The 21406-nt window shown below is 47.1% G+C and overlaps 2 protein-coding genes across 3 annotated transcripts in view; both read left to right on the top strand.

Moving 5' to 3' along the window:
* LOC115125690 (ER membrane protein complex subunit 1) overlaps positions 1-19439 on the top strand; it is a 40684-nt gene extending 21245 nt beyond the window's left edge. For both annotated transcript variants that reach the window (XM_065020957.1, XM_065020958.1), the window contains exons 19-22: positions 3054-3264; positions 7410-7494; positions 7728-7857; positions 18425-19439. In XM_065020957.1, the coding sequence (XP_064877029.1) occupies positions 3054-3264; positions 7410-7494; positions 7728-7857; positions 18425-18604 (606 nt within the window). In that variant the 3' untranslated portion in view covers positions 18605-19439. The remainder of the gene's footprint in view (positions 1-3053; positions 3265-7409; positions 7495-7727; positions 7858-18424) is intronic.
* Positions 19440-19933: 494 nt separating this feature from the next.
* ubr4 (ubiquitin protein ligase E3 component n-recognin 4) overlaps positions 19934-21406 on the top strand; it is a 182047-nt gene continuing 180574 nt past the window's right edge. The window contains exon 1 of the mRNA XM_065020956.1: positions 19934-20076. Coding sequence (XP_064877028.1) covers positions 19952-20076 — 125 coding nt within the window. The 5' untranslated portion in view covers positions 19934-19951. The remainder of the gene's footprint in view (positions 20077-21406) is intronic.

The raw sequence follows: 21406 nt of genomic DNA, 5'->3' as shown, positions 1-21406 counted from the left end.
GTTGTTGTAGCAGTAGTTGCAGTAGCAGTAGTTGTTGTAGCAGTAGTTGTTGTAGCAGTAGTTGTTGTAGTTGTTGTAGCAGTAGTTGTTGTAGCAGTAGTTGTTGTAGCAGTAGTTGTTGTAGCAGTAGTTGTTGTAGCAGTAGTTGTAACACTAGTAGCAGTAGTTGTTGTAGCAGTAGTTGTTGTAGCAGTAGTTGTTGTAGCAGTAGTTGCAACACTAGTAGCAGTAGTTGCAACACTAGTAGCAGTAGTTGTTGTAGCAGTAGTTGCAACACTAGTAGCAGTATTTGTTGTAGCAGTAGTAGCAGTAGTTGCAGTAGCAGTAGTTGTTGTAGCAGTATTTGCAGTAGCAGTAGTTGTTGTAGCAGTAGTTGTTGTAGCAGTAGTTGCAGTAGCAGTAGTTGTTGTAGCAGTAGTTGCAGTAGTTGTTGTAGCAGTAGTTGCAGTAGTTGTTGTAGCAGTAGTTGTAGCAGTAGTTGCAGTAGCAGTAGTTGTTGTAGCAGTAGTTGTAGCAGTAGTTGCAGTAGCAGTAGTTGTTGTAGCAGTAGTTGCAGTAGTTGTAACACTAGTAGCAGTAGTTGTTGTAGCAGTAGTTGTTGTAGTTGCAGTAGCAGTAGTTGTTGTAGCAGTAGTTGCAGTAGTTGTTGTAGCAGTAGTTGTTGTAGCAGTAGTTGTTGTAGCAGTAGTTGTTGTAGCAGTAGTTGTTGTAGCAGTAGTTGTTGTAGCAGTAGCAGTAGTTGTTGTAGCAGTAGTTGCAGTAGTTGTTGTAGAAGTAGTTGTAACACTAGTAGCAGTAGTTGTTGTAGCAGTAGTTGTTGTAGCAGTAGTTGTTGTAGCAGTAGTTGTTGTAGCAGTAGTTGTTGTAGCAGTAGTTGTTGTAGCAGTAGTTGTTGTAGCAGTAGTTGTTGTAGCAGTAGTTGTTGTAGCAGTAGTTGTTGTAGCAGTAGTTGTTGTAGCAGTAGTTGCAACACTAGTAGCAGTAGTTGCAACACTAGTAGCAGTAGTTGTTGTAGCAGTAGTTGCAACACTAGTAGCAGTATTTGTTGTAGCAGTATTTGTTGTAGCACTAGTTGTTGTAGCAGTATTTGTTGTAGCAGTAGTTGTTGTAGCAGTAGTTGTTGTAGCAGTAGTTGTTGTAGCAGTAGTTGTTGTAGCAGTAGTTGTTGTAGCAGTAGTTGTTGTAGCAGTAGTTGTAGCAGTAGTTGCAGTAGCAGTAGTTGTTGTAGCAGTAGTTGCAGTAGCAGTAGTTGCTGTAGCAGTAGTTGTTGTAGCAGTAGTTGTAGCAGTAGTTGCAGTAGCAGTAGTTGCTGTAGCAGTAGTTGTTGTAGCAGTAGTTGTAGCAGTAGTTGCAGTAGCAGTAGTTGTTGTAGCAGTAGTTGCAGTAGCAGTAGTTGTTGTTGCAGTAGTTGTTGTTGCAGTAGTTGTTGTAGCAGTAGTTGTAACACTAGTAGCAGTAGTTGCAACACTAGTAGCAGTAGTTGTTGTAGCAGTAGTTGTTGTAGCAGTAGTTGTAATACTAGTAGCAGTAGTTGTTGTAGCAGTAGTTGTTGTAGCAGTAGTTGTTGTAGCAGTAGTTGTAGCAGTAGTTGTTGTAGCAGTAGTTGCAACACTAGTAGCAGTAGTTGCAACACTAGTAGCAGTAGTTGCAACACTAGTAGCAGTAGTTGTTGTAGCAGTAGTTGCAACACTAGTAGCAGTAGTTGTTGTAGCAGTAGTTGTTGTAGCAGTAGTTGTTGTAGCAGTAGTTGTTGTAGCAGTAGTTGTTGTAGCAGTAGTTGTTGTAGCAGTAGTTGCAACACTAGTAGCAGTAGTTGTTGTAGCAGTAGTTGCTGTAGCAGTAGTTGTTGTAGCAGTAGTTGTAACACTAGTAGCAGTAGTTGTTGTAGCAGTAGTTGTTGTAGCAGTAGTTGTTGTAGCAGTAGTTGTTGTAGCAGTAGTTGTAACACTAGTAGCAGTAGTTGTTGTAGCAGTAGTTGTTGTAGCAGTAGTTGTAATACTAGTAGCAGTAGTTGTTGTAGCAGTAGTTGTTGTAGCAGTAGTTGTAGCAGTAGTTGTTGTAGCAGTAGTTGCAACACTAGTAGCAGTAGTTGCAACACTAGTAGCAGTAGTTGTTGTAGCAGTAGTTGCAACACTAGTAGCAGTAGTTGTTGTAGCAGTAGTTGCTGTAGCAGTAGTTGTTGTAGCAGTAGTTGTTGTAGCAGTAGTTGTTGTAGCAGTAGTTGTTGTAGCAGTAGTTGTAACACTAGTAGCAGTAGTTGCAACACTAGTAGCAGTAGTTGTTGTAGCAGTAGTTGCAACACTAGTAGCAGTAGTTGTTGTAGCAGTAGTTGTTGTAGCAGTAGTTGTTGTAGCAGTAGTTGCAACACTAGTAGCAGTAGTTGTTGTAGCAGTAGTTGCTGTAGCAGTAGTTGTTGTAGCAGTAGTTGTTGTAGCAGTAGTTGTTGTAGCAGTAGTTGTTGTAGCAGTAGTTGTAACACTAGTAGCAGTAGTTGTAACACTAGTAGCAGTAGTTGTTGTAGCAGTAGTTGTTGTAGTTGCAGTAGCAGTAGTTGTAACATTAGTAGCAGTAGTTGTTGTAGCAGTAGTTGTTGTAGCAGTAGTTGCAGTAGCAGTAGTTGTTGTAGAAGTAGTTGTAACACTAGTAGCAGTAGTTGTTGTAGCAGTAGTTGTTGTAGCAGTAGTTGTTGTAGCAGTAGTTGTTGTAGCAGTAGTTGTTGTAGCAGTAGTTGTTGTAGCAGTAGTTGTAACACTAGTAGCAGTAGTTGTTGTAGCAGTAGTTGTAACACTAGTAGCAGTAGTTGTTGTAGCAGTAGTTGTTGTAGCAGTAGTTGCAACACTAGTAGCAGTAGTTGCAACACTAGTAGCAGTAGTTGTTGTAGCAGTAGTTGCAACACTAGTAGCAGTAGTTGTTGTAGCAGTAGTTGTTGTAGCAGTAGTTGTAGCAGTAGTAGTTATGGTCACAAATGTTCCAAAGATGATTTCTGTTTTGAGAAAAAGGTTAATGAACTGCTGCCTTAACCCTCACCATTTTCTCTCCTTCCCTCTCTACAGTATGAGTACTGGAACACCAAGTCCAGGCGTAATGAGTTCAGTGTGCTGGAGCTGTTTGAAGGGACAGAGCTGTATAACAGCACAGTGTTCAGTAGTCTGGACAGACCCCATCTGCCCCAGGTCCTACAGCAGACCTACATCTTCCCCTCTCCCATCACCACTATGGAGGCTACGCTCACTGAGAAGGGCATCACCTCTAGACATCTCCTGGGTCAGTATAGGAGGGGTGGGTGGATAGATGGAGGGGTGGATGGAGGGGTGGGTGGATAGATGGAGACTGTGTGTAGGAGAATGGATGAACGGGTGGGTGAGAGAATGGATGAGAGGAGGGGTGGGTTGGTGGGAGAATGGATGAGAGGAGGGGTGGGTGGGTGAATGGATGAGAGGATGGATGGAGGGGTGGATGGAGGGGTGGGTGGATAGATGGAGACTGTGTGTAGGAGAATGGATGAACGGGTGGGTGAGAGAATGGATGAGAGGAGGGGTGGGTGGGTGAATGGATGAGAGGATGGATGGAGGGGTGGATGGAGGGGTGGGTGGATAGATGGAGACTGTGTGTAGGAGAATGGATGAACGGGTGGGTGAGAGAATGGATGAGAGGAGGGGTGGGTTGGTGGGAGAATGGATGAGAGGAGGGGTGGGTGGGTGAATGGATGAGAGGATGGATGGAGGGGTGGGTGGATAGATGGAGACTGTGTGTAGGAGAATGGATGAACGGGTGGGTGAGAATGGATGAGAGGAGGGGTGGGTTGGGTTGGTGGGTGAATGGATGAGAGGAGGGGTGGGTGGGTGAATGGATGAGAGGATGGATGGAGGGGTGGATGGAGGGGTGGGTGGATAGATGGAGACTGTGTAGGAGAATGGATGAACGGGTGGGTGAGAGAATGGATGAGAGGAGGGGTGGGTTGGTGGGAGAATGGATGAGAGGAGGGGTGGGTGGGTGAATGGATGAGAGGATGGATGGAGGGGTGGATGGAGGGGTGGGTGGATAGATGGAGACTGTGTAGGAGAATGGATGAACGGGTGGGTGAGAGAATGGATGAGAGGAGGGGTGGGTTGGTGGGAGAATGGATGAGAGGAGGGGTGGGTGGGTGAATGGATGAGAGGATGGATGGAGGGGTGGGTGGATAGATGGAGACTGTGTGTAGGAGAATGGATGAACGGGTGGGTGAGAATGGATGAGAGGAGGGGTGGGTTGGGTTGGTGGGAGAATGGATGAGAGGAGGGGTGGGTGGGTGAATGGATGAGAGGATGGATGGAGGGGTGGATGGAGGGGTGGGTGGATAGATGGAGACTGTGTAGGAGAATGGATGAACGGGTGGGTGAGAGAATGGATGAGAGGAGGGGTGGGTTGGTGGGAGAATGGATGAGAGGAGGGGTGGGTGGGTGAATGGATGAGAGGATGGATGGAGGGGTGGATGGAGGGGTGGGTGGATAGATGGAGACTGTGTAGGAGAATGGATGAACGGGTGGGTGAGAGAATGGATGAGAGGAGGGGTGGGTTGGTGGGAGAATGGATGAGAGGAGGGGTGGGTGGGTGAATGGATGAGAGGATGGATGGTGGGAGGGAGAATGGATGAATGGATGAGAGGATGGAGGGGTGGGTGGGTGGGAGGGAGAATGGATGAATGGATGAGAGGATGGACGTGTGGGTGGGAGGATGGATGGATGAACGGGTGGGTGGGTGGGAGGATGGATGGATGGATGGACGGGTGGGTGGGTGGGAGGATGGATGGAGGGGTGGGTTGGAGGATGGATGGGAGGATGGATGGAGGGGTGGGTGGGAGGATGGATGGAGGGGTGGGTGGGAGGATGGATGGATGGGAGGATGGATGGGAGGATGGATGGATGGATGGATGGATGGACGGGTGGGTGGGTGGGAGGGGTGGATGGGAGGATGGATGGAGGGGTGGGTGGGAGGATGGATGGATGGAGGGGTGGGAGGATGGATGGAGGGGTGGGTGGGAGGATGGAGGGAGGGGTGGGTGGGAGGATGGATGGATGGGAGGATGGATTGAGGGGTGGGTGGGTGGGAGGATGGATGGATGGATGGACGGGTGGGTGGGTGGGAGGATGGATGGGAGGATGGATGGAGGGGTGGGTGGGAGGATGGATGGATGGAGGGGTGGGTGGGAGGATGGATGGAGGGGTGGGTGGGAGGATGGAGGGAGGGGTGGGTGGGAGGATGGATGGATGGATGGGAGGATGGATTGAGGGGTGGGTGGGTGGGAGGATGGATGGATGGATGAACGGGTGGGTGGGAGGATGGATGGATGGATGGATGGACGGGTGGGTGGGAGAATGGATGGGAGGATGGATGGATGGACGGGTGGGTGGGTGGGAGGATGGATGGACGGGTGGGTGGGAGGATGGATGGATGGAGGGGTGGGTGGGTGGGAGGATGGATGGATGAACGGGTGGGTGGGAGAATGGATGGGAGGATGGATGGGAGGATGGATGGGAGGATGGATGGAGGGGTGGATGGGAGGATGGATGGAGGGGTGGACGGGTGGGTGGGAGAATGGATGGGAGGATGGATGGAGGGGTGGATGGAGGGGTGGGTGGGAGGATGGATGGAGGGGTGGGTGGGAGGATGGATGGAGGGGTGGGTGGATTGAGGGGTGGGTGGGTGGGAGGATGGATGGATGAACGGGTGGGTGGGAGGATGGATGGATGGATGGACGGGTGGGTGGGAGAATGGATGGGAGGATGGATGGAGGGGTGGATGGGAGGATGGATGGGAGGATGGATGGAGGGGTGGATGGGAGGATGGATGGATGGATGGACGGGTGGGTGGGAGGATGGATGGAGGGGTGGGTGGGTGGGAGGATGGATGGATGAACGGGTGGGTGGGAGAATGGATGGGAGGATGGATGGAGGGGTGGATGGGAGGATGGATGGGAGGATGGATGGAGGGGTGGATGGGAGGATGGATGGAGGGGTGGGTGGGAGGATGGATGGATGGAGGGGTGGGTGGGAGGATGGATGGACGGGTGGGTGGGAGGATGGATGGGAGGATGGATGGAGGGGTGGATGGGAGGATGGATGGGAGGATGGATGGAGGGGTGGATGGGAGGATGGATGGAGGGGTGGACGGGTGGGTGGGAGAATGGATGGGAGGATGGATGGAGGGGTGGATGGGAGGATGGATGGAGGGGTGGGTGGGAGGATGGATGGAGGGGTGGATGGGAGGATGGATGGAGGGGTGGGTGGGAGGATGGATGGAGGGGTGGGAGGATGGATGGATGGATGAACGGGTGGGTGGGAGAATGGATGGGAGGATGGATGGAGGGGTGGATGGGAGGATGGATGGGAGGATGGATGGAGGGGTGGATGGGAGGATGGATGGAGCGGTGGACGGGTGGGTGGGAGAATGGATGGGAGGATGGATGGAGGGGTGGATGGGAGGATGGATGGACGGGTGGGTGGGAGGATGGATGGACGGGTGGGTGGGTGGGAGGATGGATGGATGGATGGATGGACGGGTGGGTGGGAGGATGGATGGATGGATGGATGGACGGGTGGGTGGGAGAATGGATGGGAGGATGGATGGAGGGTGGATGGAGGGGTGGGTGGGAGGATGGATGGATGGGAGGATGGATGGAGGGGTGGATGGGAGGATGGATGGAGGGGTGGGTGGGAGGATGGATGGAAGGGTGGGTGGGAGGATGGATGGAGGGGTGGGTGGGAGGATGGATGGATGGATGGATGGACGGGTGGGTGGGAGAATGGATGGGAGGATGGATGGATGGAGGGGTGGATGGGAGGTTGGATGGAGGGGTGGGTGGGAGGATGGATGGAAGGGTGGGTGGGAGGATGGATGGAGGGGTGGGTGGGAGGATGGATGGATGGATGGATGGACGGGTGGGTGGGAGAATGGATGGGAGGATGGATGGATGGAGGGGTGGATGGGAGGATGGATGGGAGGTTGGATGGAGGGGTGGATGGGAGGATGGATGGAGGGGTGGATGGGAGGATGGATGGAGGGGGGGTGGGTGGGAGGATGGATGGGAGGATGGATGGAGGGGTGGATGGGAGGATGGATGGAGGGGTGGATGGGAGGATGGATGGAGGGGTGGGTGGGAGGATGGATGGAGGGGTGGGTGGGAGGATGGATGGATGGATGGGAGGACGGGTGGGTGGGAGAATGGATGGGAGGATGGATGGAGGGGTGGATGGATGGATGGATGGATGGAGGGGTGGATGGATGGAGGGGTGGGTGGGTGAATGGATGGGAGGATGGATGGATGGAGGGGGGGAGTGGATGGATGGATGGAGGGGGGGGAGTGAATCTTTCAGCACCAGATCTATCTGCATCGTAACTCTATTTTTTCTCTGGATATTTCTTTCTCAAAGTGGGGTTACCATCAGGAGCCATCTTGTCTCTCCCCAAGATGTTCCTGGATCCACGGAGACCAGAGGTTGTCACTGAACACAGCCGGTCAGTACCAACAACACGTTCATTTGGCACCAAATGGAAGAAAATGAACTGAAACAGGGAGGGAATACCTGGTCCAACAACAAACCCTCATTTTTCATTTTCTGTTGCAAAACGTTTTGTGTGCACTAATGAACAGAACCCTGTTGTTGACGATATCTGACCTTTTTTTAGAGAGGAATATTGGTTCCTTGTCACTATATGAAAGTAAGAATTGGCTTATCATTTATTTCCAGTGAGGAGAACCTTATACCCTACGCCCCAGAGATGCCCATCCGCACAGAGTGGTTCATCAACTACAATCAGACCGTAGCGAGAGTGAAAGGAATCTACACTGCCCCCTCTGGCCTGGAGTCCACATGTCTGGTGAGTCTATGGTCCATTACAGTGGTTCACAAACTGTTGGGTGTGCTGCTAAGGAACTCAGTCGGGCTTTCAACTTACTTTTGAAAGTTTTAATTGTAGAAGGAGGTTTCGATGCCAGCTGCCCAGCAAATGGCTATTCGTCATCAGCATCTAGCTCCGGGGAGCAATCCTCGAAGATGAGGCCATACTCCAAACTATTTAACAAAATGACAAATTGCATTCAATCTCTGTTCATTCAATTAAGACTGTACTCGATTGAACACTTGTCATGTCAGTCATTGCAGACCTTAGAGAGCTATTTATAACTTCTCAGAAATGTCCAGATCGACTACTATCAGCTAGCAAGGTTTTAATTTTTAATTTTTTTAAGCCATTTGATTTTGTTTTAAGGTTTTGCGCAGGATGTTCCCCAATGATGGAAGTGAGTTAAAAAAACAAAACAACAACAACAAATAGTTTTGGGAACCACTGGTCTATTACACTATCGGCAATGTATCTTTATCACACCTGTTCATTACCTGTATTCACCTGTATCTACCTGTTCACTACCTGTATCTACCTGTTCACTACATTTACATTTACATTTAAGTCATTTAGCAGACGCTCTTATCCAGAGCGACTTACAAATTGGTGCATTCACCTTATGACCTCCAGTGGAACAGTAGTGCATCTAAATCTTTTCAGGGGGAGGGGGGGTGAGAGGGATTACTTTATCCTATCCTAGGTATTCCTTAAAGAGGTGGGGTTTCAGGTGTCTCCGGAAGGTGGTGATCGACTCCGCTGTCCTGGCGTCGTGAGGGAGTTTGTTCCACCATTGGGGGCCAGAGCAGCGAACAGTTTTGACTGGGCTGAGCGGGAACTGTACTTCCTCAGTGGTAGGGAGGCGAGCAGGCCAGAGGTGGATGAACGCAGTGCCCTTGTTTGGGTGTAGGGCCTGATCAGAGCCTGGAGGTACTGAGGTGCCGTTCCCCTCACAGCTCCGTAGGCAAGCACCATGGTCTTGTAGCGGATGCGAGCTTCAACTGGAAGCCAGTGGAGGGAGCGGAGGAGCGGGGTGACGTGAGAGAACTTGGGAAGGTTGAACACCAGATGGGCTGCGGCGTTCTGGATGAGTTGTAGGGGTTTAATGGCACAGGCAGGGAGCCCAGCCAACAGCGAGTTGCAGTAATCCAGACGGGAGATGACAAGTGCCTGGATTAGGACCTGCGCCGCTTCCTGTGTGAGGCAGGGTCGTACTCTGCGGATGTTGTAGAGCATGAACCTACAGGAACGGGCCACCGCCTTGATGTTAGTTGAGAACGACAGGGTGTTGTCCAGGATCACGCCAAGGTTCTTAGCGCTCTGGGAGGAGGACACAATGGAGTTGTCAACCGTGATGGCGAGATCATGGAACGGGCAGTCCTTCCCGGGAGGAAGAGCAGCTCCGTCTTGCCGAGGTTCAGCTTGAGGTGGTGATCCGTCATCCACACGGATATGTCTGCCAGACATGCAGAGATGCGATCGCCTCCTGGTCATCAGAAGGGGAAAGGAGAAGATTAATTGTGTGTCGTCTGCATAGCAATGATAGGAGAGACCATGTGAGGTTATGACAGAGCCAAGTGACTTGGTGTATAGCGAGAATAGGAGAGGGCCTAGAACAGAGCCCTGGGGGACACCAGTGGTGAGAGCACGTGGTGTGGAGACGGATTCTCGCCACGCCACCTGGTAGGAGCGACCTGTCAGGTAGGACGCAATCCAAGCGTGGGCCGCGCCGGAGATGCCCAACTCGGAGAGGGTGGAGAGGAGGATCTGATGGTTCACAGTATCGAAGGCAGCCGATAGGTCTAGAAGGATGAGAGCAGAGGAGAGAGAGTTAGCTTTAGCAGTGCGGAGCGCCTCCGTGATACAGAGAAGAGCAGTCTCAGTTGAATGACTAGTCTTGAAACCTGACTGATTAGGATCAAGAAGGTCATTCTGAGAGAGATAGCGGGAGAGCTGGCCAAGGACGGCACGTTCAAGAGTTTTGAAGAGAAAAGAAAGAAGGGATACTGGTCTGTAGTTGTTGACATCGGAGGGATCGAGTGTAGGTTTTTTCAGAAGGGGTGCAACTCTCGCTCTCTTGAAGACGGAAGGGACGTAGCCAGCGGTCAGGGATGAGTTGATGAGCGAGGTGAGGTAAGGGAGAAGGTCTCCGGAAATGGTCTGGAGAAGAGAGGAGGGGATAGGGTCAAGCGGGCAGGTTGTTGGGCGGCCGGCCGTCACAAGACGCGAGATTTCATCTGGAGAGAGAGGGGAGAAAGAGGTCAGAGCACAGGGTAGGGCAGTGTGAGCAGAACCAGCGGTGTCGTTTGACTTAGCAAACGAGGATCGGATGTCGTCGACCTTCTTTTCAAAATGGTTGACGAAGTCATCTGCAGAGAGGGAGGAGGGGGAGGGGGAGGAGGATTCAGGAGGGAGGAGAAGGTTGCAAAGAGCTTCCTAGGGTTAGAGGCAGATGCTTGGAATTTAGAGTGGTAGAAAGTGGCTTTAGCAGCAGAGAGAGAAGAGGAAAATGTAGAGAGGAGGGAGTGAAAGGATGTCAGGTCCGCAGGGAGGCGAGTTTTCCTCCATTTCCGCTCGGCTGCCCGGAGCCCTGTTCTGTGAGCTCGCAATGAGTCGTCGAGCCACGGAGCGGGAGGGGAGGACCGAGCCGGCCTGGAGGATAGGGGACATAGAGAGTCAAAGGATGCAGAAAGGGAGGAGAGGAGGGTTGAGGAGGCAGAATCAGGAGATAGGTTGGAGAAGGTTTGAGCAGAGGGAAGAGATGATAGGATGGAAGAGGAGAGAGTAGCGGGGAGAGAGAGCGAAGGTTGGGACGGCGCGATACCATCCGAGTAGGGGCAGTGTGGGAAGTGTTGGATGAGAGCGAGAGGGAAAAGGATACAAGGTAGTGGTCGGAGACTTGGAGGGGAGTTGCAACGAGGTTAGTGGAAGAACAGCATCTAGTAAAGATGAGGTCGAGCGTATTTCCTGCCTTGTGAGTAGGGGGGAAGGTGAGAGGGTGAGGTCAAAAGAGGAGAGGAGTGGAAAGAAGGAGGCAGAGAGGAATGAGTCAAAGGTAGGCGTGGGGAGGTTAAAGTCGCCCAGAACTGTGAGAGGTGAGCCGTCCTCAGGAAAGGAGCTTATCAAGGCATCAAGCTCATTGATGAACTCTCCGAGGAACCTGGAGGGCGATAAATGATAAGGATGTTAAGCTTGAAAGGGCTGGTAACTGTGACAGCATGGAATTCAAAGGAGGCGATAGACAGATGGGTAAGGGGAGAAAGAGAGAATTACCACTTGGGAGAGATGAGGATCCCGGTGCCACCACCCCGCTGACCAGAAGCTCTCGGGTGTGCGAGAACACGTGGGCAGACGAAGAGAGAGCAGTAGGAGTAGCAGTGTTGTCTGTGGTGATCCATGTTTCCGTCAGTGCCAAGAAGTCGAGGACTGGAGGGAGACATAGGCGGAGATGAACTCTGCCTTGTTGGCCGCAGATCGGCAGTTCCAGAGGCTACCGGAGACCTGGAACTCCACGTGGGTCGTGCGCTGGGACCACCAGATTAGGGTGGCGCGGCCACGCGGTGTGGAGCGTTTGTATGGTCTGTGCAGAGAGGAGAGAACAGGGATAGACAGACACATAGTTGACAGGCTACACAAGAGGCTACGCTAATGCAAAGGAAATTGGAATGACAAGTGGACTACACGTCACGAGTGTTCAGAAAGTTAAGCTTACGTAGCAAGAATCTTATTGACTAAAATGATTAAAATGATACAGTACTGCTGAAGTAGGCTAGCTGGCAGAGGCTGCGTTGTTGACTATGTAGGCTAGCTGGCATTGGCTGCGTTGTTGACACTACACTAATCAAGTCGTTCCGTTGAGTGTAATAGTTTCTACTGTGCTGCTATTCGGGGCTAGCTGGCTAGCTAGCAGTGTTGATTACGTTACGTTGCGTTAAAAGAACGACAATAGCTGGCTAGCTAACCTAGGAAATCGCTCTAGACTACACAATTATCTTTGATACAAAGACGGCTATGTAGCTAGCTATGTAGCTAGCTACGATCAAACAAATCAAGCCGTTGTACTGTAATGAAATGAAAAATGTGATACTACCTGTGGAGCGAAGCGAAATGCGACCGGAATGTTGAGTGCAGAAGTTCTGTTCGGTAGACGTTGGCTAGCTGTTGGCTAGCTAGCAGAGTCTCCTATGTTAAGGACGACATAAAACTACACACTCTAAACTACACAATTATCTTGGGTACGAAGACAGCAAAGACAACTATGTAGCTAGCTAACACTACACTAATCAAGTCGTTCAGTTGAGTGTAATAGTTGTGCTGCTAATCGGTAGACGGTGGACTAGCTAACGGTGGACGTTAGCTAGCTGGCTAGCTGCAGGGCAGTGTAGACTGCGTTAGGACGACGAAATACGATAATTACGCAATTATCTATGATACAAAGACGGCTATGTAGCTAGCTATGTAGCTAGCTACGATCAAACAAATCAAGCCGTTGTACTGTAATGAAATGAAAAATGTGATACTACCTGTGGAGCGAAGCGAAATGCGACCGGAATGTTGAGTGCAGAAGTTCTGTTCGGTAGACGTTGGCTAGCTGTTGGCTAGCTAGCAGAGTCTCCTATGTTAAGGACGACATAAAACTACACACTCTAAACTACACAATTATCTTGGGTACGAAGACAGCAAAGACAACTATGTAGCTAGCTAACACTACACTAATCAAGTCGTTCAGTTGAGTGTAATAGTTGTGCTGCTAATCGGTAGACGGTGGACTAGCTAACGGTGGACGTTAGCTAGCTGCAGGGCAGTGTAGACTGCGTTAGGACGACGAAATACGATAATTACGCAATTATCTATGATACAAAGACGGCTATGTAGCTAGCTAAGAAGAAATTGCTAAGATTAGACAAATCAAACCGTTGTACTATAATGAAATGTAATGAAATGTAATACTACCTGCGGACCGAGTGCAGATGCGACCGCTCGCTCCAACCCGGAAGTCATATATACCACTACCTGTATCTACCTGTATTCACCTGTTCACTACCTGTATCTACCTGTTCACTACCTGTATCTACCTGTATCTACCTGTTCACTACCTGTATCTACCTGTATCTACCTGTATCTACCTGTATTCACCTGTTCACTACCTGTATCTACCTGTTCACTACCTGTTCACTACCTGTATCTACCTGTTCACTACCTGTATCTACCTGTATTCACCTGTTCACTACCTGTATCTACCTGTATTCACCTGTTCACTACCTGTATCTACCTGTATCTACCTGTATTCACCTGTTCACTACCTGTATCTACCTGTATCTATCTGTTCACTACCTGTATCTACCTGTATCTACCTGTATTCACCTGTTCACTACCTGTATCTACCTGTATTCACCTGTTCACTACCTGTATCTACCTGTTCACTACCTGTATCTACCTGTATTCACCTGTTCACTACCTGTATCTACCTGTATCTACCTGTATTCACCTGTTCACTACCTGTATCTACCTGTTCACTACCTGTATCTACCTGTATTCACCTGTTCAATACCTGTATCTACCTGTATCTACCTGTATTCACCTGTTCACTACCTGTATATACCTGTTCACTACCTGTATCTACCTGTATCTACCTGTTCACTACCTGTATCTACCTGTATCTACCTGTATTCACCTGTTCACTACCTGTATCTACCTGTATCTACCTGTATTCACCTGTTCACTACCTGTATTCACCTGTTCACTACGTGTATCTACCTGTTCACTACCTGTATCTACCTGTATTCACCTGTTCACTACCTGTATCTACCTGTTCACTACCTGTATCTACCTGTATTCACCTGTTCACTACCTGTATTCACCTGTTCACTACCTGTATCTACCTGTATTCACCTGTATTCACCTGTTCACTACCTGTATTCACCTGTTCACTACCTGTATCTACCTGTTCACTACCTGTATCTACCTGTTCACTACCTGTATCTACCTGTATTCACCTGTTCACTACCTGTATCTACCTGTTCACTTCCTGTATCTACCTGTATTCACCTGTTCACTACCTGTATCTACCTGTTCACTACCTGTATCTACCTGTTCACTACCTGTATCTACCTGTTCACTACCTGTATCTACCTGTATTCACCTGTTCACTACCTGTATCTACCTGTATTCACCTGTTCACTACCTGTATCTACCTGTATCTACCTGTATTCACCTGTTCACTACCTGTATCTACCTGTATCTACCTGTTCACTACCTGTATCTACCTGTTCACTACCTGTATCTACCTGTATTCACCTGTTCACTACCTGTATCTACCTGTTCACTACCTGTATCTACCTGTATTCACCTGTTCACTACCTGTATCTACCTGTATCTACCTGTATTCACCTGTTCACTACCTGTATCTACCTGTTCACTTCCTGTATCTACCTGTATTCACCTGTTCACTACCTGTATCTACCTGTTCACTACCTGTATCTACCTGTTCACTACCTGTATCTACCTGTATCTACCTGTATTCACCTGTTCACTACCTGTATCTACCTGTATTCACCTGTTCACTACCTGTATTTACCTGTTCACTACCTGTATCTACCTGTATTCACCTGTTCACTACCTGTATCTACCTGTTCATTTACATTTACATTTAAGTCATTTAGCAGACGCTCTTATCCAGAGCGACTTACAAATTGGTGCTTTCACCTTATGACATCCAGTGGAACAGCCACTTTACAATAGTGCATCTAGGTCTTTTAAGGGGGGGGTGAGAAGGATTACTTTATCCTATCCTAGGTATTCCTTAAAGAGGTGGGGTTTCAGGTGTCTCCGGAAGGTGGTGATTGACTCCGCTGTCCTGGCGTCGTGAGGGAGTTTGTTCCACCATTGGGGGGCCAGAGCAGCGAACAGTTTTGACTGGGCTGAGCGGGAACTGTACTTCCTCAGTGGTAGGGAGGCGAGCAGGCCAGAGGTGGATGAACGCAGTGCCCTTGTTTGGGTGTAGGGCCTGATCAGAGCCTGGAGGTACTGAGGTGCCGTTCCCCTCACAGCTCCGTAGGCAAGCACCATGGTCTTGTAGCGGATGCGAGCTTCAACTGGAAGCCAGTGGAGAGAGCGGAGGAGCGGGGTGACGTGAGAGAACTTGGGAAGGTTGAACACCAGACGGGCTGCGGCGTTCTGGATGAGTTGTAGGGGTTTAATGGCACAGGCAGGGAGCCCAGCCAACAGCGAGTTGCAGTAATCCAGACGGGAGATGACAAGTGCCTGGATTAGGACCTGCGCCGCTTCCTGTGTGAGGCAGGGTCATACTCTGCGGATGTTGTAGAGCATGAACCTACTGTTCACTACCTGTATCTACCTGTATTCACCTGTTCACTACCTGTATCTACCTGTATCTACCTGTATTCACCTGTTCACTACCTGTATCTACCTGTTCACTACCTGTATCTACCTGTTCACTACCTGTATCTACCTGTTCACTACCTGTATCTACCTGTTCACTACCTGTATCTACCTGTATCTACCTGTATTCACCTGTTCACTACCTGTATCTACCTGTTCACTACCTGTATCTACCTGTTCACTACCTGTATCTACCTGTTCACTACCTGTATTCACCTGTTCACTACCTGTATCTACCTGTATTCACCTGTTCACTACCTGTATTCACCTGTTCACTACCTGTATCTACCTGTTCACTACCTGTATCTACCTGTATTCACCTGTTCACTACCTGTATCTACCTGTATCTACCTGTATCTACCTGTTCACTACCTGTATCTACCTGTATTCACCTGTTCCCTACCTGTATCTACCTGTTCACTACCTGTATCTACCTGTTCACTACCTGTATCTACCTGTTCACTACCTGTTCACTACCTGTATCTACCTGTATCTACCTGTATTCACCTGTTCACTACCTGTATCTACCTGTTCACTACCTGTATCTACCTGTATCTACCTGTATTCACCTGTTCACTACCTGTATCTACCTGTATTCACCTGTTCACTACCTGTATCTACCTGTATTCACCTGTTCACTACCTGTATCTACCTGTATCTACCTGTATTCACCTGTTCAGTACCTGTATCTACCTGTATCTACCTGTATTCACCTGTTCACTACCTGTATCTACCTGTATTCACCTGTTCACTACCTGTATCTACCTTTTCACTACCTGTATCTACCTGTATCTACCTGTTCACTACCTGTATCTACCTGTATTCACCTGTTCACTACCTGTATTCACCTGTTCACTACCTCTATCTACCTGTTCACTACCTGTATCTACCTGTATTCACCTGTTCACTACCTGTATCTACCTGTATCTACCTGTTCACTACCTGTATCTACCTGTTCACTACCTGTATCTACCTGTATCTACCTGTATTCACCTGTTCACTACCTGTATCTACCTGTTCACTACCTGTATCTACCTGTATCTACCTGTTCACTACCTGTATTCACCTGTTTACTACCTGTATCTACCTGTATTCACCTGTTCACTACCTGTATCTACCTGTATTCACCTGTTCACTACCTGTATCTACCTGTATCTACCTGTATTCACCTGTTCACTACCTGTATCTACCTGTATTCACCTGTTCACTACCTGTATCTACCTGTATCTACCTGTATCTACCTGTTCACTACCTGTATCTACCTGTTCACTACCTGTATCTACCTGTATTCACCACCTGTTCACTACCTGTATCTACCTTTTCACTACCTGTATCTACCTGTATCTACCTGTTCACTACCTGTATCTACCTGTATTCACCTGTTCACTACCTGTATCTACCTGTTCACTACCTGTATCTACCTGTTCACTACCTGTATCTACCTGTATCTACCTGTATTCACCTGTTCACTACCTGTATCTACCTGTTCACTGCCTGTATTCACCTGTTCACTACCTGTTCACTACCTGTATCTACCTGTATCTACCTGTTCACTACCTGTATCTACCTGTATTCACCTGTTCACTACCTGTTCTACCTGTTCACTACCTGTATCTACCTGTATCTACCTGTATTCACCTGTTCACTACCTGTATCTACCTGTTCACTACCTGTATCTACCTGTATTCACCTGTTCACTACCTGTATCTACCTGTATCTACCTGTATTCACCTGTTCACTACCTGTATCTACCTGTTCACTACCTGTATCTACCTGTATCTACCTGTTCACTACCTGTATCTACCTGTTCACTACCTGTATCTACCTGTTCACTACCTGTATCTACCTGTATTCACCTGTATCTACCTGTATCTACCTGTTCACTACCTGTATCTACCTGTTCACTACCTGTATCTACCTGTATTCACCTGTTCACTACCTGTATCTACCTGTATCTACCTGTATTCACCTGTTCACTACCTGTATCTACCTGTTCACTACCTGTTCACTACCTGTATCTACCTGTTCACTACCTGTATCTACCTGTATCTACCTGTTCACTACCTGTATCTACCTGTATTCACCTGTATCTACCTGTATTCACCTGTATCTACCTGTATCTACCTGTTCACTACCTGTATCTACCTGTATCTACCTGTTCACTACCTGTATCTACCTGTTCACTACCTGTATCTGTTCACTACCTGCACATGACCATTTGATAATTTATCACTCTAGTATCTCTACCTGCACATGACCATCTGATCATTTATCACTCTAGTATCTCTACCTGCACATGACCATTTGATCATTTATCACTCTAGTATCTCTACCTGCACATGACCATTTGATCATTTATCACTCTAGTATCTCTACCTGCACATGACCATCTGATCATTTATCACTCTAGTATCTCTACCTGCACATGACCATCTGATCATTTATCATTCTAGTATCTCTACCTGCACATGACCATTTGATCATTTATCACTCTAGTATCTCTACCTGCACATGACCATCTGATCATTTATCACTCTAGTATCTCTACCTGCACATGACCATCTGATCATTTGTCACTCTAGTATCTCTACCTGCACATGACCATCTGATCATTTATCACTCTAGTGTTAATCTGCTAAATTGTAATTATTCGCCTACCTCCTCATGCCTTTTGCACACATTGTATATAGACTTTTTTTTTTTACTGTGTTATTGACTTGTTAATTGTTTACTCCATGTGTAACTCTGTGTTGTCTGTTCACACTGCTATGCTTTAACTTGGCCAGGTCGCAGTTGTAAATGAGAACTTGTTCTCAACTAGCCTACCTGGTTAAATAAAGGTGTTCTCAACTAGCCTACCTGATTAAATAAAGGTGTTCTCAACTAGCCTACCTGGTTAAATAAAGGTGTTCTCAACTAGCCTACCTGGTTAAATAAAGGTTTTTCTCAACTAGCCTACCTGGTTAAATAAAGGTGTTCTCAACTGGCCTACCTGGTTAAATAAAATAAAAAATTAAAATTAAAAGTCTGGACTTCCTGCTGCATTTCCAAGACCCGGTACACTGACGATACAGATTAACTGAAGATACAACTATAATGCAGATCAAATACTGAATATTTAACATGGATATGTTTTGTTCCGCAGGTGGTTGCGTATGGTCTTGACATCTACCAAACCAGGGTGTACCCCTCCAAGCAGTTCGACGTGCTGAAAGATGACTACGACTACGTCCTGATCAGCAGTGTTCTGTTCGCGCTGTTCTTCGCCACCATGATTAGTAAACGTCTGGCACAGGTCAAACTGCTCAACCGAGCCTGGCGGTAAAAGAGTCAACTTCTCACCTTTCAACTCTGACCCCTTCCCCATTATTGCGTGGATGAACCCGGACGATGGAGGTGGACGAGCTGAAGCCGTTTGACAATATCGGCTTAAAAACATCCAAAAATGAGTCATTTGATGGGGGCGCGGGTCGGCCATCTTTCTTTTTCAAGGAAGAGTTTCATTTCGATTGTCCTGTCTTTTTTTTTGTGTATAATTTATTTTGTAACATTTTACATTGAGGCAGCCTTTTAAGAGTAGTTATGTCATTGCTAATAACACGTCATTAACTAAACTACTGATAAATCCTTTATAATCTCCCTTAAAGGATAGCCTAATGTAAAGTGATTTTCATGATCACACGATATGAAATGATATTGTTCTTTCACCACAACGAAGAACAGTGCGTGGTTACTTGATGCATCTCAGAGCAAGTGTTCTTCATACTGAAGCTCTGAAATGTTGTTTAGCTGTGAATGATTAGGAAATAGTCTATAAAGATTAGGCCTAATTTAAGATGACTAAATGTGGTAGAAATGATTTTACTGTTTTAATTGGGTTTTGAATGGTTTCCATAGATCTGTTTTAAAATGTTGGTCATGATGGTTTTGTTGTTCTTTTTTTGTTTGAAGGGGTTGTGGGTGTAATGAGGTGTTTGTCTTTGGAATCGACTGGCTTTTGTGTCAATTATAGTTTATGTACAGTATATTTATGTCTTAAAAACATTTGAATATTATGACACTCCAGAGTGTTCATTTTTCCTATTGGGGAGAACAACTCTGCTTGTGCAACACATTTTCACCAAAATGCCGATACCCTCAATAAAATGAATATTACTATGTATGAAAGTCTGTTATCAGCTGTTTACAGAGTAAGCCTACTAATGATCTTTGGTTGTGCTGTATTGGCAACTGTTTTCTATACTTGTCTCTATCTTTTCTACACCTATGTACATCATTTACCTTACTAGTATGAATGTAGTAGTTTATTATAGCCCTTAAAGTGCTTCTTAGATTTATAATATTTATTTCAACACTTCCTGTTATTTTGTATCCCCTTTCTTTGGTTTCCATTAGTTGCCACAAAGTCAAATTTGAATATAGTAAAAATGAATGAAAACAACTATTTGTCTTTTTTGGTTTAAATTTAAGGTTAAGAGTTAGGCATACGTTTTGTAGTGTCGTACGGTTTTTGGTTAGGGTTATGGTTTAAAATCAAAATCTGATAAGAGAAAATGAAGAAATAGGCGGGGGTTATGACTTTGTGGCTGTGATAACTAGTGAGGACCTCGTTTCCTTTCAAGGGAGGTTGTTGGAAAAAGAATCGCTCGGTTGTCTAGTACGGAATCTCAAGATGGCGTCGAGTGGAGGAGATGGAGAACCGGACTGGGCTGCTGATGTACGGCCGCTTTTATCAGCTTCGTACACAGCCTTTGAAACGAAAGAGCTACCTCAGCTTATAGGATCTATAATAAACAGGTAAACATCGTGTCTGTTTGCGAATTGCACTGCTCCGTTGACAAGAAAGAGGTGTATATAACAGCTAGCTAGCATGCTAACTTGGTTAGCTTCTTCACTCAGCTGGATTGCATAGGTGTTAGCATAGCTTGCTAGCTACAGTAGCTATGCCCAGAAGGAATCTGCTTCATCATCAGGCCGAATAGGGTGCGTAGCGTTACGTGCTAGCAATGTTAGCTAGCTAGGTAAAATATCCCTGACATTTATATACTGCAGCTTACGTTGAAGTAAAACATTATTGTAAAACCATAAATTCTGAAGCGCATTTTGTCATATTTTGCATGATAATACAACCCGTTTTAAAGCCCGAACATTGTCACTTAGCTAGCTTGTTAAATTGAGGCTTTAGTTAGCCACAGCTAACGAGCTAGCCAGCATTTCTAGCCTCAGAAGAATCGAAAACGAAAGCTTAGCCTGTGGTTCTTTTTTTAAAACTTGAGGGTAAATTTGTTTATGTTGCTGATGCCATTTTGTTGTTCTTGAATGTTTTAGATAATAGTTATATTTATGTCAACATCACGAGTGGACAGCTGTTGACGTGATCGTTTCAAATGTCATTTGATGTGGGGCTAGCTAGTTAAGTAAGTTAGCTAACGTTAGCTAAGTATTCAAGATCAACGTTTGACTTTGCTCTCCCCAATCCGTTCGAGTTGGGTAACGTTAGCACAACGGGCTTTCAACAGATAACTTACACAATCTGGGACATTTCCTGCCGTTAAATCAACGGTCGTTTCAGTTATTGATTACCCATTGATTTTTGAAGAATTATAGTGGCACTAAACTAAGGCATTTGTAAGCTATCTCGACCGTATTATAACCCAAATAATGATCGGCCTAGCAACGTTGTGTGCTTTGTTGTCATTTGAGAACGATGTTTTTATAGCTTCAAATTAGTGTCATTTCAGGATGTCTGAATGTGAGTGGTTATTTCTCTGGCCAACTCCCTGAGCTGAAGTGGTGGGGCTGCTGTTGCACATATTTGTTCTAGCCCAACACTAGCCGAACTGATTCAACTAATCATCAAGTCTTTGGTGAGTTGAATCAGATGTACTTTGCTGGCAGGTGTATAAAATCGAGCACACGGCCATGCAATCTCCATAGACAAACATTGTCAGTAGAACTGCCTTACTGAAGAGCTCAGTGACTTTAAACTTGGCACGACATAAGATGCCATTTTTCCACCAAGTGAGTCAGTCAAATTTCTGCCCTGCTAGAGCTTCCGAGGTCAATGGTGTGTGCTGTTATTGTGAAGTGGAAATGTCTAGAAGCAACAACACAAGCTCACAGAAAG

Source organism: Oncorhynchus nerka, linkage group LG7, assembly GCF_034236695.1.
Source record: "Oncorhynchus nerka isolate Pitt River linkage group LG7, Oner_Uvic_2.0, whole genome shotgun sequence".
In the NCBI taxonomy this organism is placed as follows: Eukaryota; Metazoa; Chordata; class Actinopteri; order Salmoniformes; family Salmonidae; genus Oncorhynchus; species Oncorhynchus nerka.
The sequence above is the reverse complement of the archived record's forward strand: the minus strand, read 5'-3'. Positions and strand labels throughout refer to the sequence as shown.